Consider the following 22,168-nt stretch of genomic DNA (forward strand, 5'->3'; position numbering starts at 1 on the left):
CACAGTCCTGGAAGGGATCCTAATCCAGTCTTTTTCTTTCCCTGAGGGATCTGACCATTTCCCTGTCTCATTTCAGCTGTACTGAAAATCTGAAGTAAAACTATTCATTGAGTTCTTTTCAGTTCAGTATGCAGAGATACTGTGATTGGCAGAGAGGAAATGTCATCAGAAACACTGACAGTGGTTATACTGGACATACAATATTAATTAATTAATGGAAATTGATTTCTTTTAGTAAAGAACCCAAATACTCTATTTTTTTTTTTCTTTTCAGGTTCTATCCTTTCTCCCTTCATAAATCTTTTGTTTTCATCAGTGTTTTGCTTTGACATGTATGTAAAGAACTACAGTGAAAATTCTAGGGTATGCCAGTGGCAAATTCGATTTAACCATTGGAATAGGCAGATAGAAATGTTTAGGAGAACTGGAATAGACTGGTACTGGTTAGGGCCTGTTGACACTCAGTTCACAAGATGCTGGCTAGAGTGAAATTTATGCCCCATTGTTGGGTCCTCAATTCTTCAGATCTTTAGCTCATTTTTTTTTAAAAAAATGTACTTGAATTGATTAGTGTTGGGGAAGTTGACTTGGACTGATCATATTTGCATGAGGCTGAAGTGAATTTATTTACTTATTAATATGCAGGGAGCTCTGATGGCCTAGTGGTAAGGAGTCGCACTGCCAGCCCTTGTTTGGATCCAACAGCTGCTTCAAGGGAGAGAGACGGACAGTCTTCTCCATGTGATTGAAAAACCCCTGGTGGGTCACTTATGAGTCAGCTCCAATTCAACAGCAAACAACAATTAATAGGCATTATGACTATATTTTATTTGACTGCTTAGTGCATTTTCTTGCTCTTGCATATTTATATGGGAAGTAAATCTGCAGACTGGTAAATGAACATGGAGTTGGAACAGAAAGATGATGAGTGAAATATAGATTTGGAGGATGGTTTTATTTGTTGGCACCTTCAGAATTTGATGGCCTGATTTCTACGGTAGCAATATGCATTAATAATAAACATTAAGGGAAAGTGAAATCTACTGACTAGATTACCATTTCACTTACATGGACCTGGAAGCAATACTTACTGGTGTCTCTCTTTTAGACTTTATGCAAGCTACTCATACTCTCTTGTTCTCATAATTTTTTTCAGATATTTTAATAACACTTAATAGCCTGTGCCTTTTTTTATGCTTAATAAAGCATTAACCAGGTCTCTGGTTGATTTCTATGTTTTATACCCAGTTAGAATCCAGTCAGTGGGACTGAGAAGGAAAGACCTAGCATTGTACTTCTGTCAGATTAGAGCCATGGACAACCCTATGGATTGTATTTCTTCTTTGACGTCCATGGAATCATCATAATTTGGAACTGACTTAGTGGGTTTAAGTATCAGAGTTTCTGGCCCTTTTCTACTGATTTTAGCCTCATTTCATCTGTTGTAAGTTCAGTTAGTGGATTTAGCATTCAGAGATTCAAAGGTTCCTTATTGCTTGGTTCTTTTGTAACAGGCATCACGATCATTGTGATGACTGTTGCCCCAGTTCTGCCCCTGACCTACCGCACAGTACTGCACCTGATGCAGACTACTAAGAGACAGATGTTCTCTTGATAGACTCATGCCTTCCTCACACAAAATCCCTGAATTAGAAGAATGTGCTGCATACGCTGCTTTGTTATTATGGGAATAAGATACTTACTTTCCTTTACTGAAGCACAGTCAGAATCTGTGCTAGGCACTCTCCGTATATCATGTTTCTTAATAACTCCGTGTTGAAATTATTAACTATTTGAAATACAAGGGAAGTGGGTTAGCAAGAGGCTTACATAACTTGCATGTGGTTGCATTCCTAGTAAATACTTCCTTTCAAACTCTATAATAAAGATTATTTTTTACTTTCCCTTTTAAAAGTAATATGTATCTGTTATTTAATGTCTGAAGGGGGAAAAAAGGCAAAGTGGAAATAAACAAAATAACCAGGATAGGCAGCCATTGTTCACATTCATTCATTCACTCACTCAGTGCCTCCACGGCGGTTCTGACTCCTAGTGACCTTGGGTTTCCAAGACTGTAAACTTTAATGGGAAGTCACAGCTCATGTTTCTGTCTCAGAGCTACTGGTGGATCCTAAACTGCCAGAGATTCACAGCATTTCGCTAAGCAGCACAGCATCCTACAGACCGTAACCTGCTGTTACCTGCTAACTTCTTATTGTTAACATTTTCTTAAACTTATTTTACTTTACATAGTGCCTTGAATTTGCTAAATAAGTTTGCTGTCGTACAAGCAGCCTGTTGTGTGAAGTCGAGTTGATTGAGATTCATACTGACCCTACAGGACAGAGTAGAACTGCCTCTGATGCTTTCCGAGGCTGTAATCGTCACAAGCCGACCACCACATCTCCGCCTGTGGTGTGTCTGGTGGGTTCAGTCAGCAGACCTTGCCATTACAACCATGTTCTTTACCATTGCATCGCTGAAGTGGGCTTCATACACAAAAGATTTTTCATTATTTTTATTTGCAAATTAAATGAATATTAAAGTTGGGAGTTGGAGGTTATTTCCTCACAGCATCCAGCTTCTGCTTGAACACATCCAGCGGTGAGGTGTTTTCCTTCATGAAGGGCTGCTATTCATTTGCTGATCATTCTGACTGTTAAGATGCACTGCAAGCTCCTCAGGAAGCTGTAGTCTCAGAGAGATAAGAGTAATGTATGAAATAGTTGCTGTTAGTACATGATAATACTTAAGGGTAATATAAATTGTCAGTGCTGTGAGTTAGGTGAGAAATACCATCACCTATGCAAGGACATCAGGAGGGAACTCTGTTGAACATAACTGTGCTTGAGTTATATATTTTAAAAGATGTCTTGGTATAATTATGAAGAAAAACTACACCAAATGAAACATATTCCCATTGAGTAGATTCCAACTCATGCAGAACCCTGTAGGACAGAATAGAACTGTCCCAGTACCATCTTTCTCTCTTGGACTGGTGAGTTCAAACCTCTGAACTTTTCATTAGCAAGCAGCTGGATACTATAACCTCAGAGCCACCAGAGCACCACTGAATTAACACAGTAATCTTGAAAAGGCATTTGGTATAATCTCTACTTTATTGATGTGATAAGTGAGTGTAAAATGAAAGGCATGCATTTTCTTGTCTTGCACACCGCCTAAAGTAGGTCCTGTGCTAGATCTTGGTGATTTCTTAAAATAACTTGTTTCTTATTATGGAAAGTGCACATGATGTAGAATATTTGGAAAGTATATATAATACTTCTAATAGCATACCACTTAGAGTTAATTCTAGTTACTAATTTGGTGCCTTTCTCGTCCATATTTACACATATAGGGATCATATATGTAGAGCTGTAGTTTGTATATCTTTTATATAAAAACAGAATTGTTATATTTATTTCATTTTTGTAAAATCTGGTAATCTTTCCCTATTGCTTAATTTTTAAGTGCCAGAAAGAATTCTTTTATGTACAGTGTTTTACAGCTGATCCTTCATTTCAAAACTTTACCTTATGCTTTGATAAACATTTATTTGTACAAATTAAGACTTCTGATTAAAAACTGTTGCCTAAACAAGTGTAATTTATACTTTCATTAATTACAGTATATTAAGATATCCAGTACTCTCCCTAGGAGACCCTGGGTGGTACAGATGGTTAAATGTATGACTGCTAGCCAAAAGGTTGGTAGTTCATACCCACCAGAGGCACTTCAGAAGACAGGCATGTGACGTTACACTTCTGGAAGGTCATTGCCTTGAAAACTCTCTGAAGCACGATTTTCTGCATAAGTGAAGTCACTATGAGTTAGAATTGACTTGGTGGCAACTAAGAATAGTACTCTCCTTAGCTCTGGTAGTCTGATGGTAGGGAATTGCACTGTCACCCTAAAGTCATGTGGTTCAAATCCATCAGTTTCTCTGTGAGAAAAAGTTGGGCAGATTCCTCCTATGTGATTTACATCCTCTGAAAACCTTATGGAGAGTCAGCTCCGAGTCAATTCAAACTTAATAGCACACAACAACATCCTAAGTAGTATCATTTGGAAAATTATTAATTCTCACTGGATTATGCTGAGTGAAATATCTCAGTCACAAAAAGACAAATATGGCATAATGCCATTGTTATAAAAGAGGACTGACATAAGGATTGGGGGAGACTGAGAAAGAGGGGATAAATAATGTATACTGCATTTGAAACAGACGAGGGAGAGAACTGTTTAAAAGGGACATATGATTAGGTATTAATCTCATGACGAGTCTAGAACGAAGGCTGCATAGTGGAGTGGACTTGAGGGGGGAGGGATTGAATAACAATGAAAGAGTTTTTTTCTTTTACTTTTCAAAGAGAAGAGTGAACTAGGGGGGAGGGGTGGGCAAGGAGAAAAGTATGAATGGAAATCCAAAGTCTCTATAAACTTTCTTTAAAGAAAAAAAAAATTATGATTTGAACCATAGTATGTAAGGGTTGTCATCTAAAGCACTGCCAGACTTATTTGTCTCTTTTTCTAAGAGAAAAGACAAAATTAAAAGTTTATTTATGCTAAATTACTCTGTGTCCTTCCTCTTGGCAGATCTCTGACATCTACATTAGTGGAGAGTCAGGAGACATGTCAGCCAAGGAGAAATTGCTCCTTTGGACCCAGAAGGTGACAGCTGGTTACACAGGAATCAAATGCACCAACTTTTCCTCCTGCTGGAGTGATGGGAAAATGTTTAATGCACTTATTCACAGATACAGGTAAATACAGTAAAGTATATAACAGAGGAACTTCTCATCTCTTACTTGTAATTGCTTGTAATGATTCCCTCAACTACCAGTCAAAATTCTGAAAAGGCATAATTGTTGAGTCCCTGCTATTCTAGGCCTTGGAGACATAATTAGCAGTGAACAAAATAGTAAAAGGTCTTGCTCTTATGGAGCCTACTGTACAGTGGAGAGAACAGACAGTGAACAAGTAAATGCTGCCACTCAGTGGTGCATGCAGTAGAGGAGTAGAGAGATGGGACTTTAGATAGAGTGGTCATTTCTCTGATGAAGATGCTTGGGCAGAGTCAGCAGAGAGGGAGCCATGTACACCTCTGGTTTCAGTGTTCTGGTTGGAGAAAGTTACAAGCAGGAAGGACCTGAAGCAGGAGCTTGTTCAGAGGAGTTGAGAAACACAGATGACTAGAAGGAAGATGGGTCGGCCAGGAAAACATCGGAGTTTTGAATGGCAGACATGAAAAATTGAGCTCTTAATGGTCGTAAACACACTCTAGTTTTCACTCTGCACTGGTTTATGGTACCTTTCCTATGAAATCTAACATATCTATTGTATGTGAGGGAACTCGGGACTGCTCGTGTATCATTAGAAATTAACTTAGCACCCTTCTAAACCTCCTACTCTTTTCTCTTAACTCAGTGTTTTTTCTTGGTATGAACTCCTATTTGTTATGTGGTTGGAAACCTTTCATATGCATTGGTGAACTTTTGCAGACCTGACCTGGTAGACATGGAAAGAGTACAAATCCAAAGTAACCGAGAGAATCTGGAGCAGGCCTTTGAAGTTGCAGAAAGACTGGGAGTTACTCGGTTACTGGATGCAGAAGGTGAGAAAGAGTTCATGAAATGTGGGGCATATTCATGCTTACATTTCCCTGCAGGTTCCTTTGCTCTGACTAAAACAATTCTTGTCCTTTCTTTTTCAGATGTGGATGTGCCATCTCCAGATGAAAAGTCCGTTATCACTTACGTGTCTTCAATTTATGATGCCTTCCCTAAAGTCCCTGAGGGTGGAGAAGGGATCAGTGCTACGGTAAAAAAAACTCTTCCTAAAATATTCTCTAAGGTTGATTTGTTTGGGTTGCTTAGGTAGTGTTACTTAAGCACACATTGGTGGTGGTGGTTGTTGTGTACCCTCAAGCCTATTTCAGTTCATGTTGTTACATTCTCTTGAATCAGAGCCATCTTATAGCTGACCCTCCAGTGGGTTTAGGACAGAGTATAATTGCCCCATTATGTCTGTTACCTTTACTGGAGCAGATCTCCCCAGCTCTTCTCTGCCATGAGGTTTTGGTGGCTTTAAAAGTAAATATTGTGATTCGTAGCCTAATGCTTAACCATTGGACCACCAAGGGTGCCTTCTCTTTGTGTACCAAGTCCCTTTATACTGAGCAAGCTGTGTCCACATCATCTTTATAATGCATAAACATTGTGCTTGGTTTCTGAAAGCTGTGTTATGTTATGTTATGTTATGTTATGTTATGTTATGTTATGTTATGTTATGTTAGTTATGTTATTATGTTAAGTTGGAATTGGCTCATACTGACTCTTCAGTGGGTATTCAGAGGCAGAGATTGCCCATCCATCTCCTGTGGACAGCTGGGGGATTCAAACTATGTGCCTTTTGTACCATATATCCCAAAAATACTAAATGAATGTCCTTACTCACCCTAGCTATAATTCAAGCTGAGGCAGTGGTATTTCTCAGCCTCTAATTTTAGTTTGATTATATATATCATAGGTCTTTTCTGTATATATTTAGTAGCTTGGTTTGTAGCATTTCTAAGATTGGAAAATTGAATCCTGTACTAAGAGATCCTCTGGGGTGCTTTGAAACTGGGACTCTGAGTGCAAAATTGAGCAACTCTTTAAATAATTAGAGGAAAGGATTGTATGTGGTTTGGAGTGGTCTCAGTTCTCCTCTACTAGTTTGGATATCACTAATGAGAGAATATGTTATGCTTGACTCTGACAATAGGAAGTGGACTCAAGGTGGCAAGAATACCAAAGCCGGGTGGATTCCCTCATCCCCTGGATCAAACAGCACACAATATTGATGGCAGATAAATCTTTCCCCCAGAACCCTGTTGAATTAAAGGTAAAGTCATGGGGCTTAAGTGCTTTTATAAATTGATGTTACAGAGTAAGCATCACATCTTGTTGCTGCTTGCTTTTTGAGAGAGATTATTCAGTCATTCACCAATATTAATTTTACAGGCACTTTATAACCAATATATACACTTCAAAGAAACAGAAATTTTAGCCAAGGAGAGAGAAAAAGGAAGAATTGAGGAATTATACAAATTACTAGAGGTAAGGAAACATATTCTTTACTAAGACTTTGGGTTTGCTGCTTTGCACCCTTCTTACTTTCTTGAGTTTCCTCTTCCCAACAAACCCTAGTATCCAAATTCTTGGACTGGCCTTCAAAATTTGGAGCAAATGGGCAGTATCAGCCCATGTGCATTTTTAAAGGATCTGTTGAAAAAGAAATAAGTAAGCAAGAAGCAACATAACATATAAGGAGTAAATAAAAGCTGGGGGATGTGGGTATAGCTACTCAAAGAGTATTTCTGACGCTTTTAGGTATGGATTGAATTTGGCCGAATTAAACTGCCTCAGGGTTACCACCCTAATGATGTGGAAGAGGAGTGGGGAAAACTCATCATTGAAATGCTGGAGCGAGAGAAATCACTTCGACCAGCTGTGGAGAGGTGGGTCCAGAGCCTTGGGGTGATCTGACATTTACTTACTGGGTTTTTCTGAGCCCTGATCTTAAATGACTTCTCCCTACTTTTAGGCTGGAACTACTGCTACAGATTGCAAACAAAATCCAGAATGGTGCTTTGAACTGTGAAGAAAAACTGACACTAGCTAAGAATACACTGCAGGCTGTGAGTCTCTGACTTCTTTTTTCTCACTTCTTATATCACACGCTTTCCACATCTCACCCTCTGCTCTAATAGGTGAAGGTAACAGTTAAGGAATCCAACTGTGTTATGTCCTTATTTCTTGGAATTGCAGTAAACTACTTGACTCTCCAAGCCCTAGTAGGTGGGAGCCATGAGAGTTTCTCCACCCTTATTCTCCCTTTCTTTCTCAGGATGCAGCTCACCTGGAGTCGGGCCAACCAGTACAATGTGAGTCTGATGTCATCATGTACATCCAGGAATGTGAAGGTCTCATCAGGCAGTTGCAGGTGGATCTCCAGATACTTCGAGATGAGAATTACTACCAACTAGAAGAGCTAGCTTTTAGGTGAGGACCAGGGAACTCAGAATGGGTTGTTGGTTTGCTTTCAGCTGAGGCTGTGTATCAAAAGTGAATTAGGACTTTCATACACATATTACTAGTTATCCTTCTATTTTCACAATAATATCTTAATGTGGTATTTGTCCTTATTAGACTCAGTTCACTCAGTAAAATGCTCTCTAAATTATTCCGTGTTATATAGCTGTTTTTGTTATGTGCTGTCAAGTCGCCTGCGATTCATAGTGACCTTATGTACAACAGCTCTGAACCCTGCTCTATCCTGAGCCAACCTTATTGTCTCTGACACACCTACTCCCATTACCTCAGTCCCTGAATCAACCCATTTCATCAAGGGTCTTCCTCTCTTGTGTTGTCCCTCCACCCTCCGAAGCATAATGTCCCTCTCCAAAGACTGGTCCCTCCTTGCAAAGTACCCAAAGTATTTCAGATGGAGTACTTTACAAAATCATTGCTCTTTAGTGCTGTATAGTATTACATTGTATGAACGTGCCATAGTTTCTCAATCCATTCATTTATTGATGGACAAATGATAAATAATTTTATAAAACACAATATATATGAGTGATCTTATGACAAAATGAAGGAAGTGAATGAAGGAATGTGTGGAACACAGTGAATACAAATTTTGTATGCAAACGAATATAATTATTTTTTTAAAAAATAAAAAAAGTGAATTAGAAGTCAGGCACTGACTTAGAGGACCTTGAAGGTCATTTAGTCTCACCTGACTCAGTGGGGCTACTACATATGCTTTATACGAGAAAATTCTGGTTGTAAAGAATAGTTTCTCATTATTGAAGTCCTCTGACAGCTAAATACTTGTAAGATTCCTCATTCATGTTGTTCTTGTTCTTTTCTTGTTCTTGTTAAGTGCTGTCAAGTTGAGCACAACTCATTCAACTCCATGAACTAAAGTCTTTACCCTGTTCTATAACTAGCGTCATTTCTCTAAGTTCATAGAGTTTTCATAGGCATGTGGTTTAGGAAGTGCATGCTACTTCTGTTTTCCAAGACTGTCTTAATCTGGGAGCTCCACCAAACACTGTCCATTCATTGAGGCATCTTAAAATACCCTGCATTTCAGAGTTAATTACAGAATGTGTTACCACATCTGTTCTACAAGCACTGGTGATCTGGTGTACTTACTTTATAGAGGAGGAAACCAAGACCAACAGAGGAGATGAGGAGTGTTTAAAGCCACACACAGTTAGTTTGTACACTAGAACCAGGAGCATATTACCCAATAAGCAAGACAAGCATGTGCTCAGGGCATCAAAAGAACAGGAATAGTGGGTGGGCTAGTCTGTAGGGAGTTAAGCTGCTAACCCAAACGTGAGACTTCTCTGATGGTTTGAATCTACCAGTGTCGTCACAGAAGAAGGATCAGCAGTTTTCTCACATGGCTTTTTAGGGCCCTCACTAAGAAGGACTCAAATCTTTTAACTCCTGATCCATTGTTTATTCTATTATATACCCTCCAGAAGTAATAGAATTGGATATTGATTTGCTTCCTTCTGGTTAACGCTATAATTTAGCATTTTCCTCAGATGTGACTAAATGAAGATATTAATAAGATCCCCATATTTTACTTTCTCTCTTCAAAACACTTCCCTGCTATGATCTCACCTTATTGGGATTTTGGGGTTTTTTTTTAAACCACACTCTTATAAAATGAAGAGGGAAGTTTTTCTTTTTTAAAAGTATGTTACAAATCTAAATCCTTTCCTTCTTTCTCTTTGATTTCAGGGTCATGCGCTTACAGGATGAATTGGTCACCTTGCGCCTAGAGTGCACAAACCTGTACCGGAAAGGCCATTTCACTACACTTGAGCTGGCTCCACCCTCTGCTCTAACCACTACTCATCTAAAGGCAGAACCTTTAACCAAAGGAACCCATTCTTCCTCTACCTCCTGGTTCCGAAAACCCATGACTCGGACTGAACTTGTGGCTATCTCCTCCTCTGAGGATGAAGGCAATCTCCGATTTGTTTATGAACTACTGTCTTGGGTAGAGGAGATGCAGGTGGGTATATATTGAAATGTTTACTAAATCAAATAACTTAGGTGTAAGAGGATCTTGTTACTTTGCGCTTTGATTCTCTTAATTATTGATGCTGCTGAAGACCCAGTCACTGTTTTCTTTAAATCTTAAGCAGATGAGGTCAACTGAGATTCTCAAAATTCTACACACTATTGCATAGGATTGGTTTTTTTATTTTTAATTTATTATTGATTTCAATGAAAATTTACAGAGACTTTGGATTTCCATTCATTCATTGTTGCACTTTCCTCCCCTCCCAACCCTCCCCCCCTAGTACACTACCCTCTTGGAAAAGTAAAAGAAAAATTCTTTCATTGTTTTACAATCCCTCCCCCCAGGGCCACTCCACTATGCAGCCTTCGCTCTGGACTCCCATCATGACAAAAATACCTAATAATGTATCCCTTTTTTAAACCGTTTTCTCCCTCATCTGTTTCAATGCAGTGTAGTATACATTATTGAACCCATCTTTCTTAGTCTCCCCCCAACCCCAATGTCATTCCTGTTTTACAACAGTGGCACTATTTGTCTTTTGTGACAGATATTTCACTCAGCATGTCCTCCAGGGTCACCCATTTTGAATAATATTGCATGAGTTCCTTGTTTTTCAGTTCAGCATACTGTTCCATTGTGTAAATATACCACAGCTTCTCTCCCCATTCATTTGTTGATGGACACTTAGGTTGTTTCCAACTCCTTGCTATTGTGAACAAAACCACAGTAAACATGGGTGTGCATATATCTGCTTGGCTGTCAGTTATGGTCTCTTTGGGGTATATTCCCAGTGGTGGAATTCCTGGGTCAAATGGTATCTCTATTTGCAACTTTTTGAGAAAGCGCCATACCGCCTTCCACAGAAGTTGCACCATTTTATACTCCCACCAACAGTGAATAAAGGTTCCAGTTTCTCCACAACCTCGCCAGCATTTGTTGCTTGCTGTTCTGTTCAATTTTGCTACTGTTACTGGGGTGAGATGATATCTCATAGTTGTTTTTGCATAGATATTTTTAACCATAAAGCCCTTTTACTGACTATGCCTAAGCAAAAGTTTGTGGGGACAATTACAGAGTCTGTAAATTTCAGTTATCCTTTTTTAAATTTATTCACAGATAAAAGAGATTATTTTTTACTTTCCCTCCTTTTTTTAAGTTGATTTAAACTTTTCTAAATTTTTTTTGGTTGAATGTTTATAAATCATACTGGTTTTTCATTCACTCACATACATTTTGTTTTATAACATAATTATAATTGATTAATGGCATTAATTCATTGTAATGCTGAATTAACCCCTTAAGGCATTCTAGTGTCATGGTCCGTAGCAAGTTGCTCTGTTAACCCAAAGGCACTGCCTCTCTGGTAGTTTGAATCTACCAGAAGCTCCACGGGAGAATAATGTATCATCTGTTCCTTTGCTATTTACAGCCGTGGAACGCCCACTAGAGGGTCAGCTATGAGTTGGTTATGACTCAACAGCAATGAGTTTTTTAGTATAAATCAGACCCTTATAGTAGAATACCTTTCCTGTAATTCGGCTTATCTATTATCTTTTTATTAAATTTTGTTCCACTCTCTCCTCCCCCTCCCTTACCATCCCTATAATTGTGTGTAAACAATTTCTTAGCTTTTTATAATAGTGATCTTATTCTATAATTGTCCTTTTATGACTGATTCAACATAATTTGTTCTAGATTCATCCATGTTATGCAGTATGTCACAAATTCTTGATCCTTTTTTCAGTGATACTCAATACTTGACTCTGTGAATACAATTTAGTTTCTTGAGCCATTCGTCCATGGATACTTGGGTTGTTTCTAAGTCTTTGCTTATGTAAATAATGCTGCATTAAACTTGGGTGTGCATGTGCCAGTTTATATCATAGGTTTACTTCTTTGGAATATGTACTTAGTAGTGGGATTGTTGAATCAATTGGTATTTCTATTCCCAACTTTCTAAGGAAGTGTCAAACTGCATTCCATAGGGATTGCAACATTTTACAGTCCCACCTGCATTGTATAAGAGTTTTAATCAATCGTTCCACACCTTAACCAGCATTTGTCATTTGCTGTCTTTGGAATGGTTGTCAAGATGAGATAATATCGTATTATGATGATACCGTTTTATTTTTATTTACATCTCTCTAATAACTAATGGGTTCAGAGCTAATGTAAATAGGGGTCGCTATGAGTCACAGGCAACTCGATGGCATGTAACAACACAGAAACAATAGCTAATGAACTTGAGCATTTCTTCATATGCTTGTTGGCCATCTGAATGCCTTCTTTGGTAGAGTGTTTTTTCATTTTCTCTTCCTACTTTGTAATTGGATTGTTTGATTTCTTTCTTGTTGAGGTGTTAGGATTTTCTGTAAATTTTAGAGTTGAACCTTTTTTCAGAAAGTCATTATAAAATTTTTTCCCCCAATCTGTTGATCCCTTTTTATGCTTGTGGAGAAATCTTTTGATGCACATAAGGATTTCATTTTGGGGCTGTCCTAATCAAATAGCTTATCCTTTCTTAATTTTACATTTTTGGTTATATTTAATAGTTTACTTTCAGCAAGATAGTTTGACATAGTGACTGTGACAGGGGCTTGAGCATATCAGAGATCATGAGGACAGGGCCTGGGGCAGATCTGTTGTCCATAGGGTTACTATGAGTTGTAGTCAACTTTATGACACCTAACAACAACAATTTATGCTATAGATTAGGGCTCTTCAGTTTGCACCCATTTTTTCTTTATGTTCTTTATAGTTCTAGGTTTAATGCCTATATCCTTTATCGATTTTGAGTGAGTTTTTATAGATACTGTGAAGTGTGAGTTTTGCTTCAGTTTTCTTATGGTGGTCTCAGCTTTTAAACAAGGCTGCTATGTTTCACAATTGAAAGGGTCATTGTTTATACACACACACACACACACACACACACACACACACACACATAATTGAGGCCACGAATGAAATGAAGTCTTTTTAGTGATTTCTCATATCTGTTTTAATTATGAAACTGGAGAAGAGACTCTAAAAGGGAAATGCAATTTTTGGTCAATGAAGACCCTTTCCTGGATAATAAATTCAGGACTGCATTCTCATAATGCAGCATCCAAAGTCTGCCTCAGCTTCTTGATAGTGACTGTGACAGGTTTCCTTGTAAGAGGTCTTAGGATCATGGCGAAGATGGAGATGTTCTTTTGCCCAATGTTCAGCTAAGCCATTTGCCTAAGCATTGATTCTTATTATTATCTTTACTTGTCAACTCAAGAATTAATATTTTTCTTTTTCAGATGAAACTAGAGAGAGCAGAATGGGGTAATGACCTGCCTAGTGTGGAGCTGCAGCTGGAAACTCAGCAGCACATCCACACCAGCGTAGAAGAACTGGGCTCAAGTGTCAAAGAGGCCAGGCTGTATGAGGTGAGAGGTGTTTCAAACCACAGGGAACGTGTCCCCAAGGAGAAGGAAAGAAAGTATTTCATTAACCCGATTTACTGAAAAGTAATACTGGTCTCTAAGGTCAATATTGATATGTTTCCAAACTTAGGCCTCATGCCTAGGAAAAATAAAAGAGGAGAAAAAGCATGTTTTTTCTATTTCACCATCTGCCAACAATGAAGAGCTAATATAGACTTTATTTGCTCAGTTGGTCTTCTGCTTCATATGTTCTGCTTAGAAATCCCTCAGAATTGCTGGAAGTTTAAGATGGCAAAGTCTTATCATTTGTGCTCACCCTGCTGAAGTGTTGTTCCCTTATTGCTGCTGTATACTATAAGCCCGACTCAGGATTTTGTTGTCTAGGATTTTTTGTGTACTGCTTGTCTATGTAAATAAATAATATTTATGTCATTGAAACCATAACTCTTTCTTAAATGGGTTTTCATTTCTTTCTTTCTTATCAGAACAAAATGTCTCAAAATTTCCATACCAGCTATGTTGAAACTCTTGGGAAGCTGGAAACCCAGTATTGTAAGTTAAAGGTGAGTTTTGACTGTATCTCTTAAGTTCTGTTCATGGAAGATTTTATTTCCTCCAATAGCCCCTCTTCCTGAAGATTGAGAAATTATGGTGCATTCACACAGCACACAGGAGCATTGATTTTATATATTATTACCTAACTTGGGAGGGATTGAAGAGCATTATGCTGAGTTAACTAAGTCCCAGAAGCACAAATATTGTGTAAAACCATTATTGTAGTATGGGTATAAAGATCTGGGAAGGGGGATAGAAGCAGAGGGATGAAGCTGTGCAGGGGGAGGGGAGGACTAATTATGGAATTGTATAATTTGATGGGGTGGGAATGAGGGAAGTTGGAAGAATCTGTTCTGGAAAATAATGTATTTGAATTTTGTAAATAAACTAGTATCTTTTTTTTTTTTAATCTCATAGTTTAGTCTGTTTTGGTTTTCTGTTTATTAGGTTATATTATTGACAGTGCAGTTGTTCATATATATTATAACATTCCTAAGTTTTCTTAATGGATTAAAAAAACCCTCTTTTTCTAAATAGTTAAGTACTTAAGTAGCATATCTCCTTGCGACTTTGCTTCAGCAAAGCAGTGGTTAGATGTACTTTGAGACACTCATCACTAAAAGTATGAGAGTGATTGAGAGAGAATCCCTCTTATATCTGTTTGTTATTTCTATCTATCAAGACTACAGAATAGGACAGGACTAGGATCCTTTTCAGCTAGCATTGAAGATGGCTCTGAGAAACCATTCTTTAAGTCTGATGCTTTGTATTAAACTTGAATTAATTAATTTCCGTAATAGAACAGTAAGAAGGCTAATTCATTTCCTTCGTTATTCTTTGTTTTTATACCAACTGTCCTATCTTCTGCAGGTGCATGGATACATACAGATACATTTTAATATTTTAATCTTTGCTTTATCTAGGAAACTTCCAGCTTCCGGATGAGGCACCTTCAGAGCCTGCATAAATTTGTCTCCAGAGCTACAGCTGAGTTGATCTGGTTGAATGAGAAGGAGGAGGAGGAACTAGCATATGATTGGAGTGACAACAATCCCAATATTTCAGCCAAGAAAAATTATTTCTCTGTGAGTCTATCACAACAAGCCAGTCATGTTTATGTAATAGCAGCAGGAGACAGAGTTTCAGAGAGATTGGGTTTTTGGAGTTGCTCTCTGCTTCATTAGCATATGAGAGTGATTGGGAGAATAGTGGGGAAGGGCACCGGAACCCTAGAACTGATTTATTTGGAATGCATCTAGCCAGTGAATTTGGTGAATGTGACAACAATCTGTAAGTTCAGTAATTTTTTAAGTACTACAGTTCCTTGGCTAAGATTACAGAGTTTCGAGTGAAAAGATGGCTAAATTAAAATTCTTTTCCTCTATTGATAGCTTTGTGACCTTGAACAAGTCATTCTATCTCTCTGGGTCTCCACTAAATAGAAAAATAGCAACATTTCAAAATTCTGTTATAAAAATTGCATAAGATTTCATAAGCTGATACAGGCAAGGGAGCCCTATCAGCACTGAAGGCATTAACTAAAGTGGTTCAAGCTTAGAGTCAGTTTCAGTAAAGATTTACAGCCTCAGAAACCCCAGTCCTATAGGAGTATTATGAATCAGAACTGTCTTGTAGGAACTGAGTATGTTTTTTGGTTGAATGTAGACAAAACACCTGTTTGGCCCATATGGTAAATGTGGTAGTAACTCTATGATAATGATCTTTATTAATCTTGCTATTTTTGTTATTAGAAGTATTATTTACCTAGGTATACTCTTGAGTTCTTAAATTCTGAATAATATTTGGCCTTAATTTTTTCATCTGTAAAATGGGAAGAAAAATTCTGCATTGTCCAATGAGAGAGTGCTTTTATTTTGAATGAACAGTGCCTATAATGGCCTCCAGAGCTCCCTTGCATATGAATGTTATTGTTGACTGCCCTTGAGTTGAGGCCTGAAGCCTTTTTATAACTATCGTCATTTATCAAAGTTCATAGAGTTTCCAGAGGCATGTTGTTTAGGAAGTGGATACCACTCCTGTTTTCAATGTATATAAATAGGTGGGGGTTATTTTTGGTGCTTTTAGTGTTTTCATATCTTAGAATTTTTAAGGGTTTTGTGAACAACTTTAAAAACTCTGTAGAGCAGTTCTACTCTGTATGCATGGTATTGCCATGAGTCAGAATTAATGCAGCAAATACTAGTAAGAACAGCAAGAACTATGCAAACAGGGAATATTTTCCACTAATACTTTGTATACTCAGTGGCTAATTCCATTGACTTAGAGATCTTAAGAAATGGGATATGTTTTGGTTGGAGAATGTGAAATGAATTTTTTCAAGTAAAGAAGGAAGAATGATCATTATGGGGATATTATGAGAACAGAACTGAGACTTTATTCCAGAGATACAAAGGATAAAGCTCTAAAAATACCAAGGAAAAAGGGATAGAAATTCAGATTGTAAGGGTCAGTACCAGCTTCACAGAAGAAGTGGCATTTAAATTGAGTCCAATTGAGTCAGACAGCAGCATTGCAGGCTGAGGAAATATTTGCAGCAAAGCCAGTCAGTCAGTGATACTGATCTACTGGTGTGCCATGGACTAGTAGCTGAATGCTAGCAGGAACTATTCACTCCAGCCAAGCCATTTGCTTTCTTTGCCTCTACTGCTCATTCTGTGTTTTCTCCCTTTACTCAAGTCTAGCTTGGGCTTTTTGTGACTCATTCCCCAATAATTCTACCATTCTGAGTCTCTGAAATCTTCTGACATATACTCTTTATATATCTCTTTGTATTATAGGCCCAAAGATGTTCTATGTCTCTTTGTATCATAGACTCCTTTAAGTGAGTCCAGAGACTGCAGCTTCCCCCCACCCTTTTTCATTCTTGCTGCTCTTTTCTGAATGACACTTAGTGCATACAATGGAATTTCTCTTCCAGGAGTTGACAGTGGAACTAGAGGAGAAGCAGGATGTGTTCCGGTCTCTCCAGGATACAGCAGAGCTGCTGTCACTTGAGAACCACCCAGCCAAACAGACAGTGGAGGTATGTGACTTGAGAATGGGTGAAAACGAGATGTTCAGAGGTGATATTTAGAGAAGTATTCCAATCAGAGGCTTTGTTCCACTGAGACTTGGAGGAAGTCTTAGGCATCATTTATCTGGAGTCATAAAAGACTACACCTTTCCTTCCTTCACTGTTCCTATAGCCCCTGAAATACTGTACACTGTTTTAATACTCTAAGGAGAATACCGAGAGCACCTGAAGGCTGACTTCTAACTTTATACAACAAAGTGATAATGGACCATTTTTTTTTCAAATTGTTATCCACACAGATCCCTCTTCTTGTTGTGCCTTTACTTATCAGAGAGGTGATCAAGGAAGCTAGAGTGGGTTTTTAATACCCATGTTTTGCTAATTAGATCATTTAGTAGAAGAGAATTTTTTTTCACTTAACTTTTTTCTAATAAAGTCGTATTTGATAAAAAGTAGGTCTCTCTTTCCCTTGGGAATTATTGACTATATGCTGATAAATAGCTTTCTCTTTTTTTGGCTGTGTATTATTAGATAGAGTTGTACAATGGAAGAGAGCGTTGTATATCCATATTGTGCCTGTTAAACTCATGCCCCTTTGTCTGCGTGTGTGATTGTTGTAGGCTTACAGTGCGGCTGTCCAGTCCCAGTTACAGTGGATGAAGCAGCTCTGCTTGTGTGTTGAGCAGCATGTGAAAGAGAATACTGCTTACTTTCAGGTATGGTGGAATGAGTGTGAGTGTGTGTGATTAAAGACATCTGAATTAGTTTGTACTGTATAAAATACCCCCTCAAAACTTATTTAAAGCAACAATCAATTCATTCAGCTCATGGTTCTGTGGGTTGGTCATTAATTAAGGCTCAGCTTAACAGTTCTTTTCACATTGCCTGAGCTTTCTCCTGACTGCAGGCAGCTAGGAGGTGAGCTGGGGCCCACTGGCTTCTCATATACTTGACAGTTGGTTGTGGTGGTGGGATAAAGGCTGTGTATCCCTAGCATCCAACAGATTAGGCTAGACTTCTTCACAAAGTGATTGATTATGCTGCTTGAGCAGCAGAAGAACCAATCCTAGTGTATAAGCAGATTTGTTGTTTTGTTGGGGTTTGGGTTTTTTTTTTTTTTCTGATTCTGTCACATTTATAAATGTGCCATTGCCCAAAGCAAGTCATAGAACCAAACTCAGATTCAGGAGCAGTAGAAATAGGCTTTATGTCCTAATGGAGGAGCTAAAAAATATTGTGACCACTTCAGAGGGGTTTTTTTTCTTCAGTGAAAGAATGTACTTACAGTTTTTTCTCCTCTGATCATTTTGAAATAATAACTATTTGATACTTTGACCCTGTTGGCTTTTATGAGATATACCTCCCAGCTAAGTGCCAGAAGCCAGGAGGAAAAATAGCAATGATTTCTGAGCATGAGAAACAGTAGACTCTTTGATAGACAGCCAAAGAGCTTTGATGGCACAATGGTCAAGTTCTTGGTTACCAACTGGAAGGTTGGTGGTAAGAGCCCACCAGCTTTTCTGTAGGAGAAAGATGTAGCATTCTGCTTCAGTAAAGATTACTATATTCAAAATGTTCTGTCTGTCCTATAGGTTCATTCTGTAAATTGAATCAGCTTTATGACAGTGGGTTTGGCTTTCATTCCATTTTTTTTTGAGAGGAGAATATCGAGAGCACCAAGGCTGACTTCTAACTTTACGGAACAAAGTGATAATGGGCCATTTTTTTTCAAATTGTTATCCACACAGATCCCTCTGTGTCCCTTATGTGCTATCAAGTTGCCTGCAACTTACAGTGACCTTAAGTATAGCAGCTCTAAAGCCTAGCCTGTCCTGAGCCAGTATCCCTGATTCTAACACACCAACCTTCGTTTCCCTAGTTACTGTGTCAATCCATCTCATCCAGGATCTTCCTCTCCTGCACTGTCCCTCCACCCTTCTTAGCATGATGTCCTTCTTCAAGGACTGGTCCCTCCTGGCCACATGCTAATAATTTCTCACAAATTTTGTGGAGTATGCTCAGATTTGCACAATAAGATTGCTCTTTCTTGATTAACATCTCAGTTTTGTGATGTGTTTTACACAAGGCATCTCTCTCTTATATCCCCACAGTTCTTCAGTGATGCCCGAGACCTGGATTCATTCTTAAAGAACCTTCAAGACTCCATCAAACGAAAATATACATGTGATCACAATACCAGCTTATCCCGCCTGGAGGACCTGCTCCAGGACTCCATGGTAGGTGTTGCCTCAGTTGGGATATTTACTCCTTGGGAAGAGAGAAAACCATAGCAACTGCTGCTGCTTATATCTGTGAAATCACCTGGGTGATATTCAGTGTTAAAAAGTTTAGCCCACACTCAAGTACAGTTTAATCAGTTTTATTCTGGCCCTTTTCTTTTCCTGAAAGAAGTTGCAAGTAAGATTCTTTTTTTGTGTGTTATTGAGTTAAAGGCTAGTCATCTCCCTTTGAACCACTTAAAGCTTATCTTACTTTGTATTGTTTCAATTTTAATTCAATATATAGAAACAGAGATGAGCTGTAGAATATGAAAACCAGTTGAATGGATTAACCATGTCAAAATGTTTATCTTCTCATGCAAAGGAGAATTAAAATACACAGTGAAATAGAAGGCAAATATTTCCTTACTGATAATTTTCTTTTCAATAAGATAATGATGTGTTTTGGAGCTTCCAGTGGATAATGGTGACTGAACTGAAGATTTGTGGTTCAACCATACATAGTGTGTCTCCAAGACTAAGGTCCCATGATCTGCTCTCCAACAGATTGCAGACAAAAAGACAAGTTCTGTGGGGCAGCTCTGTTGTAGCAGGCATGGGGTTGCTGTGAGTGGGAGTTGCCTCAATGGCAGTTAACAACAATTTAGTAGGTTTTAGAAAATGGGTTCTAATCAATCAAGGATAATATTAAAATCTTATTCAGATTTGTCTGCTTATATAGCAATATTAACTTATTAAAAATAGTTTTTGCATCTAGTACTTAATACAAATTTATGTTTATTTTGTCCAATGAATTGTTGTTAGGAGTGCTGGTGATAAAGTCAGCAGCAAGACTGTTTACATTTATTTAATGTACGTTGTACTAAGACCCAAGCTCTATCTCATTGAATATAAAAATGTATATGTAATAGGGAATTTGCTTTTTCTATGTGAGAATCGAAGAGAATTTCCAAATCATTTCACTAAAAATGTCTGATAAGAGAATTAGAATAATTCCAAACAGTATTCTTTTTTGGGTGGGTGAGAAATGAACCTTTGTGAACATTTGTTGATTTCCTTTTTTTTCTTTTCTTTTAAAGTATACTTTCAGTACTTCAAAATATATTGCAAAACTGAATTGGTTTATAATCAGTGTTTCATCTGGGCCAGTAGTCTGTTACTTGAATTAACCTGGAATAAAGGATAAACACCTGGCTTTTCAGATGTTGTCTTTAGAATGTCTCTTTGGAGGTACTGCATGTGTGAAGGAGGAAGATAATCCTTGGCTCTCATCTCCTCCCTCCCACAGAGTACCCGTCTCTCACAGGGTAACTCCTCTGCTGTTGTCATATCTTCTCTTCTCGAGGGTCGCTGCTCTCTTCCTTCCTCTCCAGGTCAGGGGCCTCGGGTTGGCGGCATCATCGGGGCATGGAGTCACCTGGGTCTGCTCCTCAGCTTATCCGACAGGTTCGGGAGCATCTGTCCTGGCTTCTGATCCCTTTCAGAATTTTTACCACGCTCAGCACTTGGTCTCTGAAGCTTGAGATGTTTGACTGTGGGTTAGACAGAAATTGACATCTTTAATAGAAGGAAACTGAAATGGGTAGACCAGCTCTCAAGTATGGAACAATGTGGCTGTCCCCCTATATATTCCATTCCTCTTTCTTAACTAATAAGTTAAAGTTGTATTTCTTCCAATCATGCTCCCGGGGACAGGCACAGGTAGTTTATTTAAGCATTTATTTTTCTTTACTTGCATATTCTTATTCTTTAATGGCATTTCTTAACATTATTAACTCTTTGCTTTCATCACATCTACTTCCATCCTAAGAAAGCCCTTTTCTGGGGACTTTCATACATCAAAAGGCTTGATATATCTGGATTAATAGACAAAAGCTTATTCTTTACTTTCTAATAGCATTGGTAGTAGATTGCTACCAATTTTGTGGACAAGTTCATTGGTTTTTAAGATAATTGCATTTGCAGAAACATGAGAATTTCCATTTTGCATGATATTTCTTTGAAACTAGTCAAATGTACATGAGTATGGCAAGCTGCAGGAAATTAAAAGGTAAATGTTAAATCATTTCTCATGATGCCTTCATCATCGGCATTATTGAACTAAGATCTTCTAGAGAACTTGACTCAATTGAAGAAAGTTAAATACTTATAGATCTTGGAACATAAAATTATTTTTTAACAAAATATTTTTAAAGTAGAATTTTAGTTTTTCTTAAGTAGGAAGGCAAGAACTGGCTTCTAATGAGGAAATGAAAAGCAATAACTGAACAACAATAAGAAAAATAATTCATATTTTTAGCTTCTGTGGTCTCCTAGTTTATCTACCTAGTTTTCATTTGGCAGCTAGAATACTTGTTTTGCTTTGTTTTATCTTTGCATGTGACTTTATTATTTATTGAAAAGGCACAGAGAGAAAGCTACAAAATTTGAGTTAGAAGCATTTATACAAGATAGAAGTATACTCTATTTTCTGTATCCTTGTGTTTCTAAGATGGCTCCACTGCAGATCCCTACTTAATTGAGATGTGACATTCTCTGAGGGAGTGGAGCATTTTTATTTTGTAACCCTAACTAGCAACATTAATGTCTTTTTGTTTTTCTTCTCCTTTTGTAGGATGAAAAGGAACAGCTTATACAGTCCAAGAGTTCCGTTGCCAGTCTTGTTGGGCGATCAAAAGCTATTGTTCAGCTAAAGCCTCGCAGTCCAGACCATGTGCTGAAGAGCACCATTTCTGTTAAGGCCATCTGTGACTATCGGCAGATTGAGGTAAGCAAGTGAAAGCGTGCTTCTAAGTATCAGACAGAAGGAAAACCTGTTGGAATTAAGATAA

At 38.0% G+C, this 22,168-nt stretch overlaps 1 protein-coding gene across 1 annotated transcript in view; it reads left to right on the forward strand.

Annotated features, from left to right (window-relative positions):
- The window catches only part of LOC102871467 (microtubule-actin cross-linking factor 1-like), a gene marked incomplete at its 3' end in the record, with an annotated part of 301,457 nt that overhangs the window by 85,655 nt on the left and 193,634 nt on the right, over window positions 1–22,168 (forward strand). Inside the window, 16 exon segments of the mRNA XM_006886487.1 lie at window positions 4,597–4,763; window positions 5,502–5,614; window positions 5,714–5,820; window positions 6,766–6,885; window positions 7,005–7,100; window positions 7,374–7,501; window positions 7,588–7,681; window positions 7,891–8,045; window positions 9,807–10,083; window positions 13,383–13,511; window positions 13,994–14,071; window positions 14,987–15,148; window positions 17,002–17,106; window positions 17,718–17,813; window positions 19,209–19,334; window positions 21,952–22,104. Of these exon segments, the coding sequence (XP_006886549.1) occupies window positions 4,597–4,763; window positions 5,502–5,614; window positions 5,714–5,820; window positions 6,766–6,885; window positions 7,005–7,100; window positions 7,374–7,501; window positions 7,588–7,681; window positions 7,891–8,045; window positions 9,807–10,083; window positions 13,383–13,511; window positions 13,994–14,071; window positions 14,987–15,148; window positions 17,002–17,106; window positions 17,718–17,813; window positions 19,209–19,334; window positions 21,952–22,104 (2,106 nt within the window).

This window comes from Elephantulus edwardii, unplaced genomic scaffold, assembly GCF_000299155.1.
Source record: "Elephantulus edwardii isolate Elephantulus edwardi_28Jun2011 unplaced genomic scaffold, EleEdw1.0 scaffold00049, whole genome shotgun sequence".
Classification (NCBI taxonomy): domain Eukaryota; kingdom Metazoa; phylum Chordata; class Mammalia; order Macroscelidea; family Macroscelididae; genus Elephantulus; species Elephantulus edwardii.